Genomic DNA, 25,122 nt, shown 5'->3' with positions numbered 1-25,122 from the left:
TTAAACTTTATAGTTCAATGACTTTACTTAGATGGTGTCTTAATTTTTTCTACTCTCAATCTTTTAGTTAAATTTTGTAGGGATTGTGGAGTTTTTGTGGCTGCATTTGCGGAGTTAGTGAGCAATGGCCAGGATATTATAAATAAACAACTAAGTGCAGACAGTCTCCGAAAGAGGTTTGGGGCTCTACTATGGGAATATGCAGTGAAGAAGCAAAAGAGTAATCTTCAAAGTGAAGACGAAAGACCACATAAAGAAATGTAGTTATATTAGTTAAAATATCTATGAAAACTATGTTTTCTAAAAACAGTTTATAGCTGATGTATTAGTTAGGTTTTGAAGATTGTTTTGTGCTATCTTTTTTAAGATAATTTTTGTTCATGTAAAATACACTTTTAATATAATTTTTTATTCATGTAAAATATATCTTCTTCTTTTTTTATAATGCAAAACATAGCTACGTTAATGTTAAAGTGTTTCAGTAGTGTTATCAAACTGAAATCTGCATTATGAATTAAACTTCAATGAAAGATGAATTAACCTTGAATGAAAAATAAATTACATACATATTAAAGTTGAATTAGAATAGAATTAGATACGAATGAAAAGTGTAGCTAATGAAAAAAGCCTTTAGTGATCTATAGAAACACATAAATGAATTACATACACACTAAAGTTGAATTAGAAGAGAATTAGATACGAATAAAAATTGTAGCTAATGAAAAAGCCTTCAGTGATGTGTTTCAGTAATATTATCAAATTGAAACCTACATTATGAATTAAACTTGAATGAAAAATAAATTACATACATATTAAAGTTGAATTAGAATAGAATTAGATACGAATGAAAAGTGTAGCTAATGAAAAAACCTTTAGTGATCTATAGAAATACAAAAATGAATTATATACACACTAAAGTTGAATTAGAAGAGAATTAGACACGAATGAAAAATGTAGCTATTGAAAAAGCCTCCAGTAATCCATAGAACACAAAAATGAATTAGACTCGAACTAAAAATGAACTACATACACACTAAAGTTGAATTAGAGACGAATGAAAATTATAGCTAATGAAAAAGCCTCAAGTGATGTGTTTCAGTAGTGTTATCAAACTGAAACCTGCATTATGAATTAAACTTGAATGAAAGATGAATTAAACTTGAATGAAAAATAAATTACATACATATTAAAGTTGAATTAGAATAGAATTAGATACGAATGAAAAGTGTAGCTAATGAAAAAGCCTTCAGTGATCTATAGAAACACAAAAATGAATTACATACACACTAAAGTTGAATTAGAAGAAAATTAGACACGAATGAAAAATGTAGCTATTGAAAAAGCCTGCAGTAGTCCATAGAACACAAAAATGAATTAGACTCGAACTAAAAATGAATTACATACACACTAAAGTTGAATTAGAAGAGAATTAGACACGAATGAAAAATGTAGCTATTGAAAAAGCCTCCAGTGATGTGTTTCAGTAGTGTTATCAAACTGAAACCTGCATTATGAATTAAACTTGAATGAAAGATGAATTAAACTTGAATGAAAAATAAATTACATACATATTAAAGTTGAATTAGAATAGAATTAGATACGAATGAAAAGTGTAGCTAATGAAAAAGCCTTCAGTGATCTATAGAAACACAAAAATGAATTACATACACACTAAAGTTGAATTAGAAGAGAATTAGACACGAATGAAAAATGTAGCTATTGAAAAAGCCTGCAGTAGTCCATAGAACACAAAAATGAATTAGACTCGAACTAAAAATGAATTGCATACACACTAAAATTGAATTAGAAGAGAATTAGACACGAGTGAAATTTATAGCTAATGAAAAAGCCTCGAGTGATGTGTTTCAGTAGTGTTATCAAACTGAAACCTGCATTATGAATTAAACTTGAATGAAAAATAAATTAAACTTGAATAAAAAATAAATTACATATATATTAAAGTTGAATTAGAATAGAGTTAGATACGAATAAAAAGTGTAGCTAATGAAAAAACCTTTAGTGATCTATAGAAACACAAAAATGAATTATATACACACTAAAGTTGAATTAGAAGAGAATTAGACACGAATGGAAAATGTAGCTATTGAAAAAGCCTCCAGTAATCCATAGAACACAAAAATGAATTAGACTCGAACTAAAAATGAATTACATACACACTAATGTTGAATTAGAAGAAAATTAGAGACGAATGAAAATTGTAGCTAATGAAAAAGCCTTCAGTGATGTGTTTCAGTAGTGTTATCAAACTGAAACCTGCATTATGAATTAAACTTGGATGAAAAATGAAAGAAATGAAAATCAGTAATAAAAATGAAAAATTATGGAGAAAATTTCTCATGAATATTGTTGAATATCGTACTATTCGTTGCTCATATTTGCTTCTTCCTCTTTTTGGCTATGGAGAACAAAAAGTTTTCTTCTGAGAAGTGAGATTCCACCGAATACACTTCACTTAATTCCAAAATTAGAGTACAAATGTTGTAGAAATTCATGGTTGAGAAGCTATGAAGCTAAGTATTGCCCTAATTTTGGAGAAAATTATGGGTGAAAAGATTGGAGAGAATATTGGTGTAGCAAATTTGGAGAGAAACAAGGGAAGAGAAAATAGTGGGTGAGAGTTTTAGAAGAAACAATTTGCTATATATGGTTAAAATAATTATGTTGCTCTATGTGGTAAATATTTTTTGAATATTGTACATTTAGGTGATTTACCCAATTTTTTAATTTGTTGGTCTTTTAATTCATCTAATTTTGGCCCAATAAGCTCAATCCATGACACTCCCTCCTCCACGTCATCGCCACACGAGCATCCCCGTTAGTGCCACATAAGGTGCCAATGTTACAAAGCACATGCCTAGCACACAACCTCATATATCCTCTCATGGCCAACACACGCCCAACCACTTGTCACTCTCCTATTGGTAGGTCAAACTAAATTAAAAACCCTAGGTTCCCAAATACCTTGAACTACCTATTTTACTCTCATTTAGTACACCTAAATTGTCCTAAATACCCTTGAGCCCTAAAATATCCTAAGCTTTGTCATCAGCGTAACTCCTTTTCTGTTTAAGCAGGAGGATTCTTTTGGCCTTATCTCCATTTTTTGTCAAAGCTTAGAACTTCATCTTTCCAAGATCAAGATATGCAAGGCCATTTCCAACAAAGTTCATCTCTCAATGGCAGAAAGTCTTCTAAAATAAAATATTGTCTGTGGATTCTTGTAGTGTTTTGAGTTCGAAGTAGGCCGAGTTCGAGCTTAGATTCGTGGTCAAGAAAGCTCCAGATTGCTGCCCCGAAACATGTGAAACTACTGCCTTATTATCTTATTTTTATATTGTTCTCTGATTTTATCTGAAAAGCATGTTGTCATTCCATCTCTTCATTTTAATGGTGCGAAGATATGTCTAGACATCTTCAATCATGTTTAGAAATTCTACAAATCTGTTTTGGTAGAGATTTTTTGAAGAAAGCATTGCACTAGTAGTTTGTTGTTGATTAGTTTGTGAAATATGTTTATATATGTTGGCAGCCCTCATTTAAAAAAAAAATAATCTTTAGCAATGCTTTGTTTAAAACTAAAATGGATATACTATGCACTTGACATTTAACTTTTAATCAGAGATGTCGTTTCTGTTGTTTCATCCTTGTAAATGAATATAGATTACTTAGACGACAGGCAGGTTCAAATGTATATCTTCTCGATTTTATAACGAGCGGATCTTTGGCTTACAACTTCTTAAAGCTATATAAGTTTCGTAGATTAATAGCGATCACGTTTCAGCTGCATACTTAAATGTAGGGGTGTTCATGGTTCGGTTTGGGTCGGTTATTGATTAAAATCATAACCAAACAAATTTAATCGGTTATTAAATGTCTAAAATCATAACCAAACCAAGTAAAATAATAACCACGGGTTTGGTTATTGTCGGTTTGGTTCGGTTTGATTCGGTTATTCGGTTTATGACTAGCCGAGATAATTCAAATATTCTTTCTCTACATTCTTCAAATTCTTATGAAGCTCTTTTTTTCTCACGACCCACAGAGGTTCAAAACAGAAAATGAAACAACTTAAACATTCGGAAAAAAAAAAGAAAACAACTTAAAATCAATTTAAAATTTGAAAAACTTCTTACAAACCTTCTCAAAATTTGACAATCTTATACTTGAGGTTGAGGAGTTGAGGTTGCTCTTGAGCCTTCACTGTTAGTCTATGACTGTGAGTCTGTGACTTTGTGAGAAACCAACGTGAGAGGAACAAAAATGTAAAAGGAAAACAGATACTAGGGTTTTAAAGTTTTAACTTTTATTTTATGTTGCTGCCTGCTGCTCAAGTGTTTATTAGAAATTTAAGATTTAGAATTTAGGATTTAGAATTGGGCTTGAGAGTTGGGCTAATGGGCTTGGATTGTTGGACTTGGATCGCTGTTTAGTGTTTATTAGAATTTATAATTGGGCTTGAGAGTTGGGTTTGGATTGTTGGGCCTTAAAAATAAGTATATTAATATTAAATTAATAATTAAAATGTATAAAATATCTTTAATTATTTATGAAAAACTAATATTATACATATAAATAATTATAAATTTTAAGTATATAATTATCGGTTTGGTTCGGTTATTTATTCGGTTATTTTTTTCTATAACCATAACCAAACAAAATATTATCGGTTATTCAAATTTAAAACCAAACCAAACCAAACCAAACTGAATGTCGGTTTTTTTATTCGGTTTGGTTAAATTTTCGGTTTGGTTTTGGTTTTAACCAAAACTGTGAACAGCCCTACTTAAATGTACTAGGCTTCTTGATCTCATTATTTTAAAGAGTGGATTCGAGTTGGCAAGAAGTGTCTATTTATGTGAAAGTTGTTTTTCTATGCTCGATCACTATGTTATATATAAGCTCTCTGTGAAATGTTTTATGCTGGAAATTTATTTTTTTAAAAGGGAAGATTGCTTCAAAACTTTCTTTGGTTTGCATATAGGAGTTGGTTCATTGTTGAAATCAAACTTGTCGTATCTTCTATTAAATTAGTATATTTTGAACGAAGATATTCCTTTTTTTAGCAGTCTTAGATGCAGATTTTTTTAGTATGAAACATGGACATGTTTAGAGTTTAAAAATGCAATTCCTTTTTGAAAACTTTAAATGGTCTTATTTGAAGATAAAACATAGCTTTCAAATGAATAAAAAATAGGAAAAATTACTCATTTACACATGTTATATTACTATATTTACTAATATTTTCTATCATTTATAAAAATATCAAAAATTCCTCTTTTTTTAACTCTCTCACTCTCTCACAGATACATCACATTTAACATATATCAAATATCCTAAATTCACGCCTAATCTATAGCTTCGTCCACGATAAAAAAAAAATCAATTTCAGTCCATCTATTACTCAATTTCAAGCTTCTAAGTAAGGTATATTCAAGTTTTTTCTTATCTGGAATCTCACTTCATTCTCACTCCTTCGATTTCCTCTGTTTTCTTCTGTAACTTTTTATTTTTTTTAATCATATTGTTCACTAATAGATATGGAATTCGCTCCGTCTTTTAGTGTTGGTCTCACACAATTGAATAAAAATCAAGAAATTCTTGTTTCACCGGATTCTGATTCATCTTGAGAAGGTTACGACGAGGTTAGATCCAAACATCGTAACGATCCAGCAATGATGGATAAGCTATGTGAGAAATTGAAGTCGAAATCTCCAGTGCAACATGCACCCAAAGAAGCAAAGAAGAAGATTGAAGGGGTTACAACACGCCATAATCTCCCAAAGGTATAAGTTCATATAAGATGTGTTTTTTTTAAATGTCATTTTTTTTTTGAAGATTCACTGCTTCTGATACATCTAGTTTATGTATCAGATTCTTATGTATCAAGCTTTAATGCTTTTGATACATCGTGTTTTTGTATCAAATTCTCATATATCAAGTTTTACTGCTTTTGATACATCTTATTTATGTATCAAATTCTCATGTATCAAGTTTTACTGCTTCTGATACATCTTATTTATGTATCAAATTCTCATGTATCAAGCTTTACTACTTCTGATACATCTAGTTTATGTATCAGATTCTTATGTATCAAGCTTTAATGTTTCTGATACATCGTGTTTTTGTATCGAATTCTTATGCATCAAGTTTTGCTGCTTCTGATACATCATATTTATGTATCAGATTCTCATGTATCAAGCTTTAATGCTTTTGATATATTTTGTTTATGTATCAAGTTCAAGTTGTATTTAATCATTTTCCATGTCAATGCAAGGAATGAAGTACGTCATCAAAAAGATTTCTTCACACTTCTTGAGATTCAGCACTGCATATACGGCTAATTTTATTGATGATTTCAAATCATCAATAGGTGAAGAAGCTATACAGACTGTTTTTGGCTATTCAATAATTTAGCAGACTTTTAAGTCTCTCTCATGTATCAAACTCGAATATCAAATAAAAGTCTATGTATCAGATTCTCATTATCAAGCTTTACTGCTTCTGATACATTATGTTTATGTATCAAATTTTCATTTATCAAGCTTTACTTTTTCTGATACATCTTTAAATATTGAGAAAGTCCACATACCAATGCATCTGCTACCATTGGTGCAAGAATCTTGAAAAAAATAAAAGTTAGACCAGAATAAGATGGGTATTTTAGCTTCACTTCTCTTGTAACCCTAAAAAAATCCTAAAAATATATTATGAGATATACACAGTAGTGTAAATAGGGGAGAGGGAAAAAATGAAGGAAAAATATAAGAACAGAGAATGGAAGGGGTGGGATACCACGTAGGATATTGACGAGGGATTTTCTATTTCTTTTAATAAAATAAAAAAATAGATAGTTGGAATAGAAACATCAAGAAGGTTGTAGAAAGTTGTTTATGGCTGTGAATGAAAGTTTAGAGATGACACGTGTCAATGTCAGGCTAGCCCATTAATTGAAACCATATCTCTATCTCTCTCATAAATAGTGACACCAAAGTCCATGTGTCAACACTATGTAAAGATTAACACTCATATCATTGGTGAAGAAGCTATACAGACTTTTTTTGGCTATTCAACAATTTAACAGACTTTAAAAAAATTTCTCATGTATCAAACTCGAATATAAGATGAAAGTCTATGTATCATATTCTCATGTATCAAACTTGAATGCTTCTGATACATCTTGTTTATGTATCAGATTCTCATTTATCAAGCCTTACTGCTTCTAATACATCTTGTTTTTGTATCAGATTCTCATGTATCAAACTTGTTTGATCTGATACATCTTGTTTATGTATCAGATTCTCATGTACCATTCTTTAATGCTTGAATCTCATGTATCAAGTTTTAATGCTTCTGATACAGCTTATTTATGTATCAGATTCTCATGTATCAAGATGTAATGATTCTGATACATCATGTTTATGTATCAGATTCTCATGTATCAAGCTTTAGTGTTTCGGATACATGAGATTAACACCCACATCAAGCTCGTTCTTCTTCAACTTTGTGTAAAGATTAACACCCATATCATTATGAATAATCATTGGCGACGAGTTATCTTGAACAATGTATCAAATTTCAGTATTTTTCACTGATTCATCTATGGTCAATTCAGCAGCGACTGCTGCTTTTAGATTCGAGTAAGATACATTGTCGCCCACTATGATTCCATCATTTTTGTATCGTTCATAACTCACCTCGGATTGCCAAACTCCAGAATTTCTCAGTAGTATCGCGATATTCATCTCGTTTCGCTTGATGAAATTAACATTTGGATTGAATTTTTTGTTCGCAGTTATGCTCTATTTTTTGAGTTCTTCTTCTTCTTCATAACTGTTATGTTATTTTAAGGATTATTTCCCTTAATTAGCACAGTAATTGATTGAAACAATCAATCATAACTTAAATTACGTTACTATCCATAAATAACTCAACAACATTAATTATTCTACACTCAAAACCTGATGTATCAGCAAAATAAGCAATGTATCAAAAATATGAAGAAAAAATCAGGTAATTTAAAAAAAAAAGAGGGATATATTATAATTAGACCTTTTTACTATGGGATTTAGGTAAAGTTCCCTAAAAAATATATCTTTTTAAGCAAAATGTGTGTTATATATTGTTGAAAATTTGACCTCTTTAGCTTTAAGAAACCCTTTTTTAAATTTTAAAAAAACTAGTTTTATGAAAAGATTTTTCTAATCAAATGTATTTGATTCAGCTATTTGTTTTCAAATGCAGAGACCCAACAACTTATACACATTCCTTCAAGCTCTTTAACTCGTTTAAAAAAAATCAAGTCTTAATCAATTTAATTCTTTAAAAGGTTATGATAACATTTTTTTCACTTTTTGGAGTCTTTATATGTAAAGTTAGTATATTTTTAAATTTTCTACTTTGAAATTTTCTTAAGGTTAATTTAAATCTAGTTATCATAGATATTGATATTTTCCTAAACTTTTTAATAATATACTTTATAATCATTTTTAATGAATATTAAAAGATGCTTAAACCCTTCCCTTTAGAATAACTAGAACCGTTATCTAGAATCATATAAGTTAGGTAGACCATTATTTGGAGTTAACTTTAGCATTATATTAGTTAATTATTTAGATATCCTAATTTACTTTAAAAATAATTAGATGGCGACTCCTTAAGTTAAATAATTTAGGAATCACCAAAATATTGTACATTATTTAACGCAGTTAAAATGGGGTATAACAATATACACAATCTCACGATGACAGATAAGATGCAATGAAGTGCAATGTGATGTCACGTAGAATGATGCATGTCTGTCATCATGATATTGCATAACAGACCCAAACCCATGGGGACCCCACAAGAACCATTTATATGCCACAGATATGTGGCCTGATCCCTATTTTCTTTTAATATGAATCCGCCGAAACTATTTTTCATCGGCATAAGTATCAATCCACCTAAACTATTTTCCATCGGCATAAGTATCAATGATTCTCATTACAGTGTTTCAAAACCAATGCAAATAAGCATGTTCACACAAATAATGACAGAATGATAGTGTTCACAGTCACAACACAATCCCTATCAATGCAAATCATGTCATACTATCAATAATGCAACAACATCAACAAGTACATCATTTACATTATATAAGTCATCAAGTCTCCAGTTTATTACCCCTTTTATCACATTTAACGTCAATCGATGATCAAGTATGTCCAAGTTAATTCTCAAAATCAATAATGAGAAAATGACAAATTCATCAACTTCATAATCGCTTTTAGACTATTATAGCATTTCATGTCAAGTTCAAGTCAAGCAGTACATATTTCCGATCTAATCATAGCACACATAGTCATTTTATTACCTCGATCCTTCATTAGGCACATGACACATGTTTATCATTCCAAACCTGATCCTCATTACACCCCAACACATATTCTAAAGCAAGTTCAAGTAATCTACAAGATTTATGAAGCTTTAGAAGTTTACTTGCCTTAATCGATATCTGCTCAATCAAGTGTTTAAGCCTTTCCCTTACGATTCGAATCCGAAACACCACAATTTATCACAATAGTGATTTACAATCAAATTATGAAGCTAACAACACAAAAATCATAAAATTCAGGTAAAAGTGTCAAAAGGGCTCAAAAATTTGATTCTAAAAATGGGATTTAAATATGAAATTTATGCATAAATGCGTTACCCAAAGCAGTTTTACCAACAACGAAAACCATTTCAAAAATGGGGTTGAAATCAGCCCATAGATTCAGATTTTTCAAAATACCATGTTCTTAACGAAAACCCCCATTTTCTTAATTCAAAATCTCCAATTTTATGTTAAAATCAAAGAATAATCATTGGGTCATGAAGAATACAAGTTAAAATAACATATCCAACTAATTCTATACAAAAATCCTCTTTCAATTCGTCCATCCCAAGCTCAATAGCTCAAAATATGGAAGAAATGACATAAACCCCGACTAAAGCCCCTCAGATGTCGCTTAAGCGACATAGAATTCGCTTTCACAACCTTTGCTTAAGCGACATCTGGGTCACTTTCGCGAAGCCTACAAAAGTATCTCCCCTTCGCTTTTGCGATGGTTACCTCGCTAAAGTGGAGATTGCTAAAGTGATGCCCACTTCGCAAAAGCAAAGGTACCAGAACCAGCAACAAAATAATTTCACAAAGTCTCCGAATAGAACTTCGAAATTCGTTCAGAATCTCGTACACACAAACTATATATGTTACTATACTAAATTCAACGTTCTGGACTTAATAGAACTGTCAAAATTCAAATTCGAGGTCTCCTTGACCCAAAATCCAATAAGTCGCAACCAAACTAACTCTGAGTCTCAAAAAACCAAAACGCCCTCAATGCTTCTGAAAATACATAGGAACTCTTCCCAGACCTAAGATCATCCCCTAATCCAACGGAGTCGTCGAAATTCAATTCCGAACATTCGAATTACGGATGTTGACCAAAGTTAACTCTAAACTCAAAAGCTTAATCATTTTCAACTCAAGGCCTCAAATCCACGATATAGCTTCAAATTTGATTTTATCAACTCTCCTAGACCAAATTCCATATTTCGGAGCTAATGGAATCGACGAAATTCTATTCTGAGACTCAAAAATCTAAATGACACCAAATACCACTTTTAAACAACTTAAGCTTCTAAAACACAACTTTTTTCAAAAATCTCTATTTTTCATAGAGTTTCACAAAACTGACTCTGAATACTAATCAAACATGACTCGGGACAACTATCGGGAGGGGGTAAAACTATTATTTTGCAAAAATTATCAAAAATGACCTACAAGGTCATTAAATCATCCATCACTAAAAATCATGCTCGTGTCGAACATAAAGTAAAAGAAAGTACTAAAAAACTCGAGAAGTTGGGGATATCAGGCACACATATCATCCTCTAACTCCCCAAGTCGCCTCTCTGACTGAACGATGTCTCCAATGTACCTTCACTAAAGCAATCTCTTTAGTCCTAAGCTTAAGGACATGCCTATCCAGAATGGCTATGGACTCTTTCTCAAATGTCAAATCTGGACCCAACTCTACTTAATTAAGGGAGATCACATGAGACTCATCGGGAACATACTTCCGGATAGTTACCCCAAGTCATAATTGATCAATGTTTGGTGTTGGTTTTGGGAAATTCTTTGAAAAGTCTATAATTTTAAAAGTTGTTGAGTTTTGAAGGCTTAAGTTGTTCAAAAGTGGTATTTGGTAGAAACTAGAGCTACAAGTCTCTAAAAGGGATTTCGTCAGTTCCATCAGCTCCAGAATGTGAAATTTGGTCTAGGAGAAATGTCGTTTCTGAATTTGGAGTTGTTTTAGAGATTTGAGATCCTAAGTTGGAAGTTTGATGTATTTTAGATTAAGGTTTGACTTTGGTCAACAAACGGAGTTCGGATGCTCGGATTAAATTTCCAACGATTTTGATGGATTCAGGAGGTGATTTTAGGCCTAGAAAGAGTTTCAGTGTATTTTTCACAAGCTTATGAGGGCGTTTTGGTCTTTTTGAGTCTTAAAATAGTTTAGTTGCGACTAAACGGATTTTGAATAAATGAGACCTCGAATTCAAATTCTGACATTTCATTGAGTTTGGAATGTCGAATTAAGTGGTATAGTATATTTGATTTATGTGCACGGGGTTCCGAACGAATCTTGAGGGTCCTTTCCATAAATTTTGTTGCTTGTGTAATTGTTGTGGTCTGGTGCTGGGGAATTCCTCTTCGCGTTCACAGGTTGCCTGACTCTGTTCGCGAAGAGAAGATGAGCCAAGCCTCTGTGTTCGCGGGAGGCTAGTCCAATGGCTTTCGCGTTCGCGAAGGGTCACAGTTGTAGCCTCTGAGTTCGCGGATGAAAAAGGCCGAGTTCATTGAGAAGAGTATTACCTGCAACAGTAACTTAATTCCCAAAGTCAGGAATTTTCAGTTTTCCTCTATTGTTGAGTCTAGAAAGCAAATTTTCGAGGGAATTTCAAGGTTCATCAATTGGGTAAGTATTTTTAGCGAATATCCTTCAATACTCATTGATTATGTGATGAATTTAACCTTTAATTCTTTGTTTTTGATTCCAAAAATAGAGGTTTTGTTCAAAAACTTAAAATTTTCAAAAATGGTGATTATAGATTGATTTTAACTCCGTTTTCAAAATAATTTTCACTAATAGATTCCTCATACCTTGTATAAAAAATTTCAAAAATACCCTTTCATTTTCGGATTCGAGTTTTTAGATTGATTTCATCCCAATTTTCAAAATTGATAATTTAGGTGTCGTTGTACTCGTATTCTTATTGAGAATTCATATTTGAATAGATTTTGTCCATTCAGAGAGCTGACCGGTAGAAGGGGAAGGCCCAAGTTTTGAAATAGTTTATGATTGATTTGAGGCAAGTGAACTTCTAAACCTTTGTTAAAATTTGTAGAATTTTGTATTCCTTTTTATGTGTATTGAGGAGTAATGAAAATTGAATAGGGTACTTATTCATTTTGATTGATCTTAATAACAAAGAAAAATGGTAATAAAATGGCAATTTGATGATTTGTATCGGTGTGATTAGGGTTATACAGGGCAAACCGATAAACCGCATCAAACCGACAAGCCGAACCAAACCGGAAAAAAAATCCAACTAGTGGTTTGGTTTGGTATTTGGAAAAAAAATTCGACCATTATAGGGTTGGTTTGGTTTTAACTAAAAAAAGTCAAACCGAACCCAAACCGACCCGATTATAGATATACTACTTTTAAATTATGTTATACATAAAAATATTTATTAAAATGTAATTTATAAATATTTTTTAAAAAAATTTCATAATTTTGTTTTTTTTCTTACATTTAGATTTGGACTTGAGAAACTCATCTAAATAATATACAAAAAAAGCTCAACTTATAAAGTTATACTATAAAGTTAAAACTTCAAACAGTGTTCTGCCTCAATCTTATATGTTGATATTTTGTACTAGAACTCTTTTTAAGAAGCACTGCTCTGTGCTTTTTATTAGATACTATGAAAAATCCAAGAAATCCGAAAAAACCCAAAAAATCCGAGAAACCCGAAAAATCCGAAAAAACCCGAAAAACCCGAGAAAAATTGATATAAAAAAACTTGACTTTTATTGGTTTGGTTTGATTTATAGATTTAATAATCCGACACAAATTGTTTGGTTTGGTTTGTAAAAAATCTGAACCAACCCGATCCATGTACACCCCTAGGTGTGATCGATGTGATGATGACTTTGATATATTGCGAACATATGAAGTGATTATTTGGATATGAATTGTGTATTGATGTTGATTTCACCATATTATCGTGATTTGTATGAGCATGGCTTAATTCTCTTGGTGCCGATATACTGTGATGAGACTGAAAATAATGAGAAATAGGGGAGGAGCCACAAGCTTCGTGGCAAATAATATGATATAATGGGATGGGTCACACGTTCTATGGAAGATTACATGGACAAAAATGTCTCCCATAGATTCTGGATTGAGATTCAACAGATATGTACCGATAGGACAGACATGAATCATCTTATTACATTGCATCATATATTTTTGATAGTTATGGATTCATGTTTTCTCCTTGTTGCCCTGTATTTGATGTACTTGACTTGATATGATTCGTTTGATGAGGTTATTGATGAGTATTTGTGGACCGTGTTATTGATATACGAATTATAGAATTAGGATGATTTCCATACAGATTATAGTTGAGGATGTTCGATTGGGATGACAGGAGTACTTGTATTCTATTTAGCTTTGCCTAGTTTTAGTTGTCCGCTTGCTGAGTACCGTATTGTTTGGTACTCACTCCTTGCACACTTATATATGTTATGAACCCAGACTCGCGTGACTTCTAACTTTTCTACCACATTCGAGGCTTTCATTTTGAGTTGTTGAGGTGATTGTTGCATCCATCCAACGGACACATCTTAGAGCCTGTTTGGATTGACTTTTAAGTTGCTTATAAGCTGTTTTCACCTTTTTTGAGTGTTTGGTTGCCCAACTTAAAATCATTTTGTACTTAAAATAAGCTCAAAAAAATAATTTGATCTATTTGACTTAACTTATCTAAAACAGCTTATAAGGTGAAGCTACTTAAAATAAGTTAAGTCAAACATGCACTTACTCTTTTCTTTAAGTTTTAGTCTTATTCTTGAGACAAAAACATTGTGACTATATTTTGTTTCTCATTTTCTACATTATATCAGCACCTTGTACACGTGACAATCAGTCATGGGGGATTTTGAGATTATTTACCTATTTTTCTTAAGTTAAACCATGTTTTATTGCATTTACTTCCGCATATATTTTCTGTTGGTTTTTAGGCTAACTCGTCTTGATAAGTGGAGATGAATGTCATCACACCGGGATTCGAATTGTGACAGTTGTTTGGTCAAATTCTACCAAGTTAGATTTATTAAATTTACACCATTTATTACCTGTAGTATAAGTAAAAATATTATTAATACCTCTTACAATATTCTTAAATGTCAATAAACAGTTACTATCTGAAATGTCCAATAGATGATTATTCGTGATTTTTTCAATTACCATAGTTGAATAAATTTGGGTTATTCAAAGTCCGAAAATTCTGCGACATACACGTGTCCCTCGAAGGATATAAGTTATTCAAAGCGTCAGGCTACCACTGTTGTGTTTGATGTAGTGTTAATGAAAAGATATGATGATACAATTATGAAAAAGAACTAAAAATATTACCAAGTAAAACTCAAGGTTTTTACCTAAAAACTAACGATGGAAGAGATAGAGAGAGTAAAAAAATAAATGGCCTAATATCCTTGAATATGAAATTAAGAGAGAGTAAAAAATATTTTAACAAAAGAAACCCATTCTATCATGATTGTGATTGAAAATTGAAAAACTGATCAGTCCCAAAAAATCAGCACACTAACCCAGATAGACAATCAGCAAATAAAACATGAATTTTCTATAATGTTGTTTTTTGTTATTAAAATTTTAATTGTAAATAAAAAGGAGTAGATTTATGCATTGCAAATTAAAGCCTTAAAACACAATTTTTGTGATTTTTCATATTTTTAAAATGTCATTTATTTCAGAAATAGTTTTGGATCATTACAAAATCATCTCATATTTTTTAAACTTAGTACCTAATCAAATTAGATTAGGTAAATTAAAACAGAAAAAGTACCTATTATATATCAGAAGCACTCATAACTTAGTACCTAATCAAATTAGATTAGGTAAATTAAAACAGAAAAAGTAACTATTATATATCAAAAGCACTCATAACCACAAAACGTCAATAATATTTCAAGCACAGAAAATCCAAAGAAACTCTAGCCACCATATTATCAAAGGAGTAGACATTTTATGATATGGGTAAGCATTAATTTTGACAGTTAGCTAAGTTGAATATTTACATGATCAAGGAGAATTCAACATTAAATAATCTCTACCATTATTTATAGAGATTGGATTAACAAAATAACTTCTTTCTTTTCCAAAAATATACTATTATATATATATATATAATAAAAAGAGAAAGAAAACATGGGCAGTGTTTCACAATTTCAACTCAAACTCAATCATCTGATGAGAAGAATTGTCCATTAAGATTATCCATAACAGCTAACTGCATGTTCTCTGATGGTTTCCAATGTCTCTTCCTTTGATTTATAAACCAATTGTTGATCTGCTTTGGATCAAGTCCTGTTGATTCTGCTAGTGAATTCTTATCACCCTCCTAATATCAAATTTCAAAACACCATTCATTATCATCTAACAAATAACTAAAAGAATGTGCAAGTTATAAGTGAAATCACGTAATATTTTCTGCAGGCTAGAAAATGAAATAACTAATATATGAATAACTGAATCCTGCATTAAAATTTGCATAACTCTAACCAGCAACCAACGACCCTGACAGTTTCATAGGAAGAGACAAAAAAGAAATAAAATAAGACTTGCAAACTTTTGGGACCAGATACAAGCCAAACTACATGATGGAAGTTTTATACACATAATTTATTTTCAATACACCTTTAAGTTCCAATGCATTTCAGTAGACTTAGGTTTATATGTTTAAGAAAAAAACTATATATGCAGTAGTGGAATGGTGAAAGTATGTACTAGTAAACATATAATTACAGTTATAATACTATAACAAAAACTATTTTTAACGGTAATAAATATACACTTAACCGAGAGTGTTGAATCATTTTACCGACATTAATTAATTGTCATTAAATCCAATGTCGTTATAGGATTTAGGGACATTTACAAAGAACACTAATTGCCTCTAAAAAAAACATATTTAGTGGCAATTAAACTATTTTTGGTGTAGTGATAAAGATCATTCAAGATGCTTATCAAGGGTGGTACGCTATCATTTACCAATAAGTTCAATTCATCAATAAATCATTCTCGGCAGAAATATATAGTTAGATTATATGTAAAAAGCAAGGGCGAAAATAGCGGTTGAACTCAGTAATTTAATACAAGTATTGTATTTGTATCACAAATTCACTTAATATGTTCAAATAATCAAAGAAAAAAATATTAAAATAGTCCGTTATCTTAGAGTTTAGACTTGCAGATATCCTTACTTTTCCACAGAGAGCATTAATAGTCCTCCATATTTATTATATTAAAAATAAGTTGCATGCAGTTTGATGGAAAAAAAGCATTAGTTGAGTTGTATGAAAATGCAAAATATAGGAGTAATTAAATAAGAAGTACAAACCGTAGGGTAAGGCCATCTAAAGTGATCATCCCACCATGCAAGTAAAATTTGTCTTGCCTCTTTTGGTAGCTTCCCTTTCTTCTTTTTCTTTGAGAATTCCAACTTAAGACTACTTAGATGACTCCCAAACTTACGGAGGAGTCTATCCTTGAGTTCATTATCCTCACTTCTCATTGATGCATCTCCCTCACCACAACTCAACTCCTCATCTGATGATACACTACCATCATCTGCCACAATTAATTCATTCATTTTAGATCAACATATATAAATAGAGTTTGTTACTTCTATTCATTGACACAAGTGATCACTTTCTAGTCCTAGTTGATACCTCCCCTACTGAACATATTCGAGAAGAATCTAAATTATTTCCTAAGAGCTTGTACACGTGTAAGAATCCTGAAAGTGTTGCATTTCATTTCATAAAAGGTTCAAATTACAACACAAAGGATTGAGACTATCCGGCAAAAACTTGAGCTATTAGCAAAAACTTATTGCCCAATTTCCTACTTTCAATTAATTAGCCTAGCTAACTCAACATATAATTCAGTACATTATTTAGCCTTTTAGAAGTATAGTGTCATATAATTTTAGATCCATTCTAGAAAATATGTACTTAAAGTATCTAATTTAGCAGAAAGATCATGAGTTCACGTACATCGCAAAATAGGCTACATTCGCCCCTTATTAATGTAATAGTGGCTCTTTTTACTTGGTCATTCAAAGATTTATGCTAGCTTAAAGTTGTAAAGCTTGTTAGAAAAATCGATCGACCTGAATGTTAGAGATCACCACACAAAATTACAGAAGGAAAGGAACACATCATTAATTTGGAGCAATTTTAAGAACTCTAGATCAGGTTACGTTGTGTAACAATTTTGTTCAACCTCATGTAACCATAGACTACATATCAAGAAGCTATATATAAACTATGACCCTTATGGAATCATTTGGTAGCTGATAAGAGTTATGCTTAGTAATGTAGGGATTAAACACAAGCGAATCTATGTACTATTTTATGCAGATATTAGTTATGCAATTATAATTTAAACATGTACTAGTTATTCCACCTTCTATCTGGCATTAAATAATATTTAATTCTGTTATATCTTTTATATGCATTATTCATGCGGATTTCTGAATTATAAACCAAACATCATATTAATTTTTAAAATGAATAATTTACCTCCGAACTGACTGCCCAATGAAATATTACTTATACAAAATTTAACGCCAGCATAACTCATTTCCAAACTAGCTACACAACTGTCCCTACATCACTAATCAAAATTCACCGGGCTAGTAAATCTCATGTATCAGATAATTATGTCATAAAAAGCTTGTTGTACAAAGCAATAAGTTCGATCACAAATGTGTACTATAATACACGCAATATTGTTGTGCTACATAATTTGAAAGATTGTTACTTTAGAAAACTAGGACTTACCGCCTATATCAAATGATCCAGATGAGATACAACTTTGTTTGAATTAAATATAAATAAATCTTAACCGAGGCTGATTTTTTTTAAGATAATAACTTTTGTAATAAAAGTGGATCTGTTGTATTAAATATGTAGTGAAAAGCTGCAAGGATATCTCATCAGCAAAAGCTCTAGAAAACTTTAAAACCAATTCAATAAAGCAAACAAGATGATATTTTAAAAAAAACAAATATGACAGTATTTGACTCAGATAGAAGAATTGGTGTATAAAAAAACAGATATTTTATATAAAAAAATAAAAAATAAAAAATAAAAAACAAAGAAGAAATATCTTTGATATATAAGTTTAATAAATATATATATAATAATTAAAAAATATATATTGGGATAGAGTCATTGGGGAGCACAAAGACCCATGACTGGACTGAACCCACACAGTGGCCCACCAAGATTTGACTACCATTATGCAGCAGCCTGCCCTGCACACATCCCCTCACTTTCACTCTCAGTGGGTTTTCAGTAAGAAAAATATATATATATTTAGTAGCGTGTCACAGTCCAAGAGTGTCATAAAATATACTATATTAGTTTGATTTGACATAAAAAAAAAACAAAAAAAAAACTATAATCTGAGTTACATGTTGAAAGAAATAACATGTTATAAATTGAAAGGAAAAAATAAGTATTGTAAATAGAGTAATAAATATGGTTGGAGAAAAATTGTGTCCGTGTGCAAGTGTTTGATAGTACTTGTTGAATAAAAGGGAAGAAACAAAAGAAAAGAGTTGGGATTGGCAGCGTAAAGCACGGGAGTCCATGTGATATATCGACCACCCGCTCTACACGGGCTTTCTTTCCCATTAATGTGTTAGGGTCCCTACCCCATTATATATATATATATATGTCCCTCTCATCACTTCATTTATTCATCATTTCTTTCTTTCTTTAATAACATATATACTACTTTCTTTACCATTTATTATATGCAAACAAGACTAGACATTATCGTTTACAACTTATAAATAGACAAATACGGACTATATTCATATAGCAACATATCTCATATAACACTAATAGAAAACATGAAATTAGCTATTATACAATTCTATAACAACTAAAATCTCATATTAATTTCATTTAGCTACATATTAAAAATAGATTAAGAAAAATTCAATTAGCTAGAAGCTTTTGAGCAACATATTAGCTGAGGATCATTACTGACAAATTTCGTAGCTAATATCATATTTTTTAGTTGTGATAGTTCTACGAATGAAGTCTGAAAAGGGTGATGTATACGTAGTCAAGATTATAAGTAAACCTAGGTTAAATATAGTTGGAATGATGTGAATATATATATATATACATACTCATGGCAAAGATGGATTTCACCTAAGGTGTAAGGCAAGAAACGAATAAGTCATCCAAGATATAAAGCGTGACAATATATATATATATATATATATATATATATATATAGCCACTAAAGAATATTAATAGTCTCGTTATTATTCCTTTTTAGTAGGCGTATTGGCGCACTATAACTTCGTGTGGTCTGATTACTTTCTGTATTTTGATTTGCTTTATTTTATTTGGGTTGCTTTCATTATTTTACTTTGCCATAACGCTTTGTACTTCTTATCCTATCTGACTTCTTTTTATGATTTTACAGAGCCGAGGGGCTTACGAAAACAGCCGTTCTACCTTGGTAGGAGTAAGGTCTGCGTACACTTTACCCTCCCTAGACCCACGTTATAGGAATTTCACTGGATTGTTGATGTTGTATAGCCACTAATGAATATTAAGTTCCCAATGAAAAACCTAAATACAGAATAGTGTAATTTGTAAAGGCGATAGTTTAGGAGAGAAAACAGACAGAAATGATGACAAGATTCCGAAATTTATGGAATGACGATAATTGCTTAGAACTTAAAAGATGTATAATCATATGTAGTGAGGAAATTTAATTTGTCCTAAATTAGAGATTTGTTCCAGAAAATTGGTTTCAACATAATAAACACAATAAGGTGGAGATCGAGACGGCCTAGTACTACCAGCGGTTTGCAGCCGTAAACAAATTGAGGTCCTTAGTTCCTTACCGTCCATGTGAAGATTTATTATAAGTTTGACTAGTTTATCTACTATGTCAATATAATGACACTAAAAATTCAGACCTTGCTTATGTGTAGCTCCCCTAAGATTGAATTGTTCCAAAAAAAAAATCAAAATAAAAAAAAGTCACCGAAATTATCCCCCATATATTTACTATATATTGAAATCACAGGTATTCATTCAGCTTATATCTCAAGCATAAATAAAAGGCCAGCATGCATCAACTTGAACATGAAATAAAGGCACAAGGACAAACAATATGGAAAACAGCATCCAGCAGTTTATCAGTTTAATGCAATCTAAGCACGTGAACATATGTAGTGATCACTCATACAACACTTCCACTTTCAAAACTAATAATCTTTTTATTGAAATTAAACAAAAAATAATTATTATTATTAATAATAGTTGAACTGGCAAGTTAAAACAAAGGCACACGAGGCCAACTTAATTAAATAACTCCCTATGTGTCACTACAAAGTCAATCTGTACTTTGAAACAAAAAACAATTATACTTATATAGTTTGTCAAACACAGAGAATTTATAATCACCCATTGATTATCAATTTTTTTTTCCCATTAACTCTTTAGACTGTAAGGCTGCTACCTGCACCTTGTATACAGATCAAATGCCATTGGCTTCAACTTAAAAACTCTTTGGACAATGACAGCTTCTAATGCGTGGAGAAGCATAAAATAACACAACTTTATACCCTATTTAGTTAGTTTAATACATTAATCTAAGTAATTAATTATTAGTCCAGATCAAATTAAAGCAAATATAATAAACAACAAGTTTCCAATTGTACTTAGCTTAGTTAAAAAACTGCCAGACCATTAGGACAGAAGATTGATCATGAGAATTCAACAAAAGATCAATGTTGTAACATGACATGTTAGTTAAGATTAAAGGGCAACCCGGTGCACTAAATATCTCGCTATGCGCAGTAACATGACAGTAACATGTCATTGTAAGATTCTTTGATTTAAAAAATCTCTTGCGCGTTGAGAATAATATAGGAGTAAGGATACATAAAACTCATGTTGCTCAGACTTTTCAAAAAAATCAACAGATATGGATCGAATTTTTCAAAAATAGTGTATTTTTAAAAAATGCAAACACAAATATAATATCAAAAGGATTTTTCACCTTTCATTTGTGAGATTGTACGATAACAACAAGGGAGATAAATCATTAGCTAAACGAAGATATATAATAATCACTTTAACTGCACACCAATGAGACATCAAACAATTCCCAATGTGTCTGCCAAGAACACATAGCACTATAATATTGGAACTTGAAATTCTTTTAAAGAAAGAAAAAAAATTATCAAGGCTTTGCAGAGGTTGGAAAGACCAACTAATTGCGGTTTCACATGCAAGCCACAATCGATCTGATCTGAGAATTCATACAACTATTGTAGACTCTACTTCTACTCAACATATGGTCTTTGTTGACATTAGAGACAGTAAAGGCCAACATCAAGAATATCTTGTTTGTATCAATCCAAAAAAACATACAGCATGAAATTTTTGTAGAATTCGAGATGCACCAAAAATTATTTTGAAGGATATAAACAAACATAGCTTAAAAGTAGAATTTGATTTCTCCCACTATTCCAATTTTTTTTAATTAAAAAATAACTTTTTGAAATAAAAAATTATTAATTGAGTGGCCAATAGAGAAATCAACCTCTTAAATTGTATAGTCATGAAGATGAATGTAAAATAATACTACAATAGTGACCTTAACTAAAATGAAGAAGTAGTATCTTGTAATGAAAATATATATCCAAGTTGAAATTAGTACTATTATTAATAATTATCTATGTCTACATGTGAGCCAGCTACGGCTACAACACTAGTCCAAGTACAAGAATTATAAACCCTATGTTCATACAATTTGATAGGAATTAGTTTGCTAATTAATTACATCTTAGATTTTACCCTTTTATCTCCTCATTTAAACGTTTAAGTATTGGGTTATTGTAAGGCATAATACCCTACACATGTCATAATAACTTGATCGGATAACTACTTATCATTAACACCTAGTGTTTAGATCAAAACAATTAAGGATTTCTCTATCCTAATAATACCAAAAACAAATAGATGTGAATGTGTACTTGCATGATTATCGTCAGTCACCAACTCACCATTGATCAAACAAAAGAATGACCATTACCATATGTTCCATAATTTGCAAAATCTTTCTTGATTTTATAGGAAACTAGCCAATTACTCAATTGTATTGAGATGAATTTACTCCAGGACAAAAAAAAAACTTACACTCCAATTATCATACTAGTACCAAGTCACATAAAATATATAATGATCAGGTTACCTATATATAACATGAGCAGTGATCTAGTAATAGGGTAGATATAGAGTATAGATTAGAGGACATATGTCACTGTTTATTGAAAGAGTTACTATAGCCATGTCACCTCAACTGTGATATGTCAAAATCAGAATCTCTGAGCTAAAGTGGTTTTAAATGCAAAAAAAGAAAATTTCTCTGACAACCAAACAAAAGGCAAGAGAGACAAGTGAAGCACCACAAAAACAATACGAGTAAAACTAGGATATCTAAGGTCCCATGTTGCACTGAAAAATCATCTAACCCTCGAGGGAAAAACAATACATAGTATTTTTGCTACTATCACTCAATTATTTCCAACAAAACAAGCAATTTTTTCTAAAATCATATACTCAGTCACGGTTTGAATCCACAAAGGCAAGAAACATTTGCTCATTATTTTCATTTCTGACACCTTTTGGTCATAATTTTTGGAGCTCTATGCTCATTATTTTTGCACCACACATTTTACCTCCTCTTACAGTCCAATGACAATATTAGTGAGAGTATTTCGTACAATAAACATGTGTTCAATTCTTATAGTCTCTCTGCATATGAGAGAACAAGAATTGAAGGTAAAGAGGTGTTTCAACATCTCTATGTGTGCAAAATAGTTATACCAACTCCACAGAAATTGTATTTCATAACATATGACTAATTTCGTTTTTAATGTTGTAGTTGCATTATATATGTCCGGTTAAATTTCTCTATAACAATCAAATTTACTTTGGAGTCAATCTTCTTATGATGTTACTATATTATATGTTCCACTACTAAGAAATCACTGTTTCCCAAATAAATTTTTCATATCAAATATTCTTACATATATTTTGATTGAATCCAATAAGAAAAGAAAAAAAGTACTACGAATGTTTTCATACGGAAAATTTAAGAAATTTCCTTAATGAGAATATGCTTTTTGCTATGCATTTTCTGAGTGAGCTGATTCAATGAAAAATAAGTGAAAAAATCATATTGTATAACACAATTTTTTCACTCATTCATAATAGAAACCTTTATTTATAGTAGTGTTGTATATAAGGATATTTCATTACACTAGTTAGTATATAAAAGATATGGAGACAAACAACATGGTATTCATATAATGTTTGACTGACCTTTGCAAAGATTACCGAGTTGCAGTTCAATGTTGTTGAGGAACGTTGTTGCTTCATCGAAAGGTCTAGACAGATCGGACTTATACTTCAACAATATATCACAGTACATTTCCTATTTTGACAAAATAAACAAACATATATGGTCAAGATTTCAAACAAACTGTTCACAGATGATAATTAAATTAAAAGTTTCGAGAAGAAGCACGAAAAGTCAAAACAATAAATTCTACAAACAGAAAAAAAAAATGAGTAACTAACCATAAACTCATCTAGTTCAGGATCAGCTCCTATACATATAGAAGTAGCGTTTGGTTTACGAAAATCATTTTGTTGCCTTATTTCTTCTAGCAGATTTGCTATACCTGGTGGTGCTCCAACCTGTAAAATAACAAAATTCCGTAACAATTTAAGTTATTTATCACAAGTACTAAAAAAGAAGTGGATATCCAAATTAACATAAACCCTCTTGTTAAAGAATAAAATAAAAGCATATCTCTAAGAAATGATGATGAAAAGATATTTAGGTTGAAGTTATAAGAAAATCCAAAAAATTAGTTAGATCATAGAAAATATGAAAATATAGGGATACTTAACCTTTTGGCAATCAATATAAGCGTCAAGTAATTTAGGATAATAAGGATGTGAGACGATTTTAGCCTTGATAACATTTGAACCATCTTCCTCATAATCTTCGTTGTTGTTATTATTATTATAATTATTATCATCCCTTGCGCTGCTACCGCTGCCAAAATTTCCAGCTCTAATTTGATAACTATTATTATTTTGAAGAGTAGAATTGGATGATAATTGAACATCATCGGATCCAAAGATAGGAGGATGAGGAGACAAGTTGTTGTAGTTGTGGAAGTTGTTGTATTCAGTTTGCATAATCAAATTGTCTGGTGACATCAACGCTTTGTCCGCATAATCACTTGTTGAATGGAAACCATACATTTCATCATCCATATATCTAAAAATAAATAATTAAAATTAGTAAGAAATAATCAAATGGGAAATTGGATGAGAAAGATGGTGTTTTTCTTTGATATTTGAAGTGGGTTTTTCCTTTTTTTAAAAGGGAAAAAAACTACAGAAGAAGAGGAAAAGAAGGGAAGGTGAAGAGGAAGAGAGGTCCCATAGAGATAAAATAAAAAGAATCTAATAAATTTGGTTAGAATATTTATTTGTACCTAGATGTGAAAATCAAATAATAATTAAAGTATTTAATGAATATATTATTTTATTTGTAGATGCTTGCGTGATTTAATACATTGGGTTAAACATGTAGTATACAAGTACAATATATCTTATATAATTTCTTTTTGTATTAT

General features: G+C 30.9%; 1 protein-coding gene and 1 long non-coding RNA gene across 2 annotated transcripts; one reads left to right on the top strand and one right to left on the bottom strand.

The window, feature by feature from the left end:
* The first annotated feature begins 5,298 nt into the window (after positions 1–5,298).
* On the top strand, positions 5,299–6,510 carry LOC129875634 (uncharacterized). Its single transcript, XR_008763214.1, has 2 exons — positions 5,299–5,804; positions 6,296–6,510. It is a non-coding gene; the product is annotated as an uncharacterized LOC129875634 (long non-coding RNA).
* Positions 6,511–15,394: 8,884 nt separating this feature from the next.
* LOC129880359 (homeobox protein knotted-1-like 6) lies at positions 15,395–24,917 on the bottom strand. Its single transcript, XM_055954349.1, has 5 exons — positions 24,386–24,917; positions 24,050–24,169; positions 23,792–23,903; positions 16,759–16,988; positions 15,395–15,759 (listed from the first exon to the last, which is right to left on the bottom strand). Exons 1-5 carry the CDS (start codon positions 24,755–24,757, stop codon positions 15,598–15,600), a joined length of 996 nt encoding a protein of 331 aa, XP_055810324.1. The 5' UTR covers positions 24,758–24,917; the 3' UTR covers positions 15,395–15,597.
* Between the last annotated feature and the right edge of the window lie 205 nt (positions 24,918–25,122).

The sequence above is a fragment of the Solanum dulcamara genome, chromosome 2 (genome assembly GCF_947179165.1).
Source record: "Solanum dulcamara chromosome 2, daSolDulc1.2, whole genome shotgun sequence".
In the NCBI taxonomy this organism is placed as follows: domain Eukaryota; kingdom Viridiplantae; phylum Streptophyta; class Magnoliopsida; order Solanales; family Solanaceae; genus Solanum; species Solanum dulcamara.
This window is presented reverse-complemented; position numbering and strand designations above follow the sequence as displayed.

What these genes read in the sequence shown, in the direction of transcription:
- LOC129880359 (XM_055954349.1), bottom strand. Translation starts at nt 24,757, where the DNA reads ATGGATGATGAAATGTATGGTTTCCATTCAACAAGTGATTATGCGGAC. An exon ending in ACTCGGTAATCTTTGCAAAG is followed by an intron (nt 16,989 to 23,791) that starts GTCAGTCAAACA and finishes TAATTGTGGCAG; the next exon opens with ATGATGGTAGTGTATCATCA. An exon ending in TTAGATGGCCTTACCCTACG is followed by an intron (nt 15,760 to 16,758) that starts GTTTGTACTTCT and finishes ATTTGATATTAG; the next exon opens with GAGGGTGATAAGAATTCACT.